Raw genomic sequence first — 1,707 nt, forward strand, 5'->3', positions numbered from 1 at the left:
ATCTTCAATGTAAGTCAGGTCAGAGTAACCACTGGGTCCCTTGTTAATGACCCACGGTTGGCTCCATACCAGATTTAATTCTCCAACTGATGTCACTGGGGAAGTGTTCAGATACACTCCCAGATCAAGTCTTTCCAAATCTGACCTCTGATTTGTCGGGTGTGAAAAAAGTAGCCACTTTTCCTCACTGGGTTTTGCATCTCCAGTCTGAGCTGGAAAAGAAATCACACTCCCCTGGCAACCTTTATGTACTTCCACAAGGGGTGTAGTAGTTCTGAGTGTACTGACACCACTCTTATCAATCTTAGCTTGGACTCGATAGCTTCCCAAACTGCGAGCATTGCAGTAGATCAAGCTCTCTCCATTGCTGCTATCAAAAACCTCAGTCATCTCACATTCTCCTGATATTTCAGACAGCATTTCCTCACATTTCCAAGTGTTACCATAATCATCACTATAAAAGTAGAATGCATGTGAAATTGGTTTTTCATCTTCCGGACCAATGTAAGCATAAGCTGGAACAATCATTCTGCCACTGTCAGTCTGAATGCCGTGGCCCGGTCCAACAGCAAATGTAGACCAGTCATTCATCTCAGGCAGCTGGTTGGTCAGATCAATGAATTCACTCCACTTGTCGTCATTCTTCTTTGTGATGTAGCACAGACGTGCCATGTTGAGGTGATGCTTTAGCTGAAACCACTGTGTCTCACTGACATAGTTGAAGAAAAGGAACAGTGTCTCTGTGTGTTTTTCATACACAACGCAGGGGTTCATCGGATGATATCCGCAGGTGCACTTCTTCATTATTTCTTTAGGCGTTGACCACTGAAAAAGATCAATTAGATTCGATTTAGGACCTAAAGTGAAACAATACATACAGCATGTGACATATTTATTTAATGTCTTAGGTTGTGTTCTGTTGAAATAATTAGTTGCTGCACATCTGTAGGAGTCATTCATGTTTGTTTTTTTTGTTTTTTTTTCCATGCGATCATCTCCACCAGGGAGCGTATTTACAAGGACCGCTATTTCATTTTGTGTAGTGAGTATGTCGGAAAGGAGGTGGAGCTGCTTAAAATCAAATTTGATTCTGTTCAGGAGTTGCTAATCGTGGGGGCAAACGGTTTTCTACTGTTTTTGGTTTTCACACTGATTTATTTGGTTCTAAATGAAAATTGCAATACTATGGACATTGTGAAGGAAATAAATGGCTTTATGATTAAGTCCAAATTAAGATCGGCATTGAACGCACGTAAAACCAAAGCCTACCAGGAACAACAGAACCAGTAGCCAGAACCAATATGGGACAACATAATTACCTTCACTCCCGACTCTCTCTTCACTTTTCCTACACTCATAACCAGCGCCACTGCGTCAGAATCATCTCGGGATATCCGCTTCTCAGCAAAGGCAAATAGTTTTTTTTCATTTTCGTTGTAGTAAATAGCAGGAATCCTGAACACTTCTCCGTCCTTTGACTTAAAAATGATTTGTTTTTCGATTCTTTGTTCACCACTTTTTGAACTGGTTGTACCCATGGATGCTAATGGAGAGAAAAAATGATTAAAGAATTAGAAAGCGTTGAAGAACCAACGGTCTGCTTGCTGCTTGTTTTGGGAAACGATTTTTGTTATGGACGCTTACTTCCCGTTTGTTTCTTGTTGCCATGACAACCCAGACGTTATCAAGTCGCTGTTTCCTGTGGTC

General features: G+C 41.2%; 1 protein-coding gene across 2 annotated transcripts in view; it reads right to left on the reverse strand.

The window, feature by feature from the left end:
• LOC103155558 (sialidase-4-like) overlaps window positions 1-1,614 on the reverse strand; it is a 7,370-nt gene extending 5,756 nt beyond the window's left edge. Inside the window, exons 1-2 of one of the 2 annotated variants that reach the window (XM_007577275.2) lie at window positions 1,320-1,569; window positions 10-825 (exon numbers count right to left, since the gene is read on the reverse strand). In XM_007577275.2, the coding sequence (XP_007577337.1) occupies window positions 10-825; window positions 1,320-1,538 (1,035 nt within the window). In that variant the 5' untranslated portion in view covers window positions 1,539-1,569. The other variant, XM_016663657.1, reaches the window with a different exon arrangement.
• Between the last annotated feature and the right edge of the window lie 93 nt (window positions 1,615-1,707).

Source organism: Poecilia formosa, unplaced genomic scaffold, assembly GCF_000485575.1.
Source record: "Poecilia formosa unplaced genomic scaffold, Poecilia_formosa-5.1.2 Scaffold436, whole genome shotgun sequence".
Lineage (NCBI taxonomy): Eukaryota > Metazoa > Chordata > Actinopteri > Cyprinodontiformes > Poeciliidae > Poecilia > Poecilia formosa.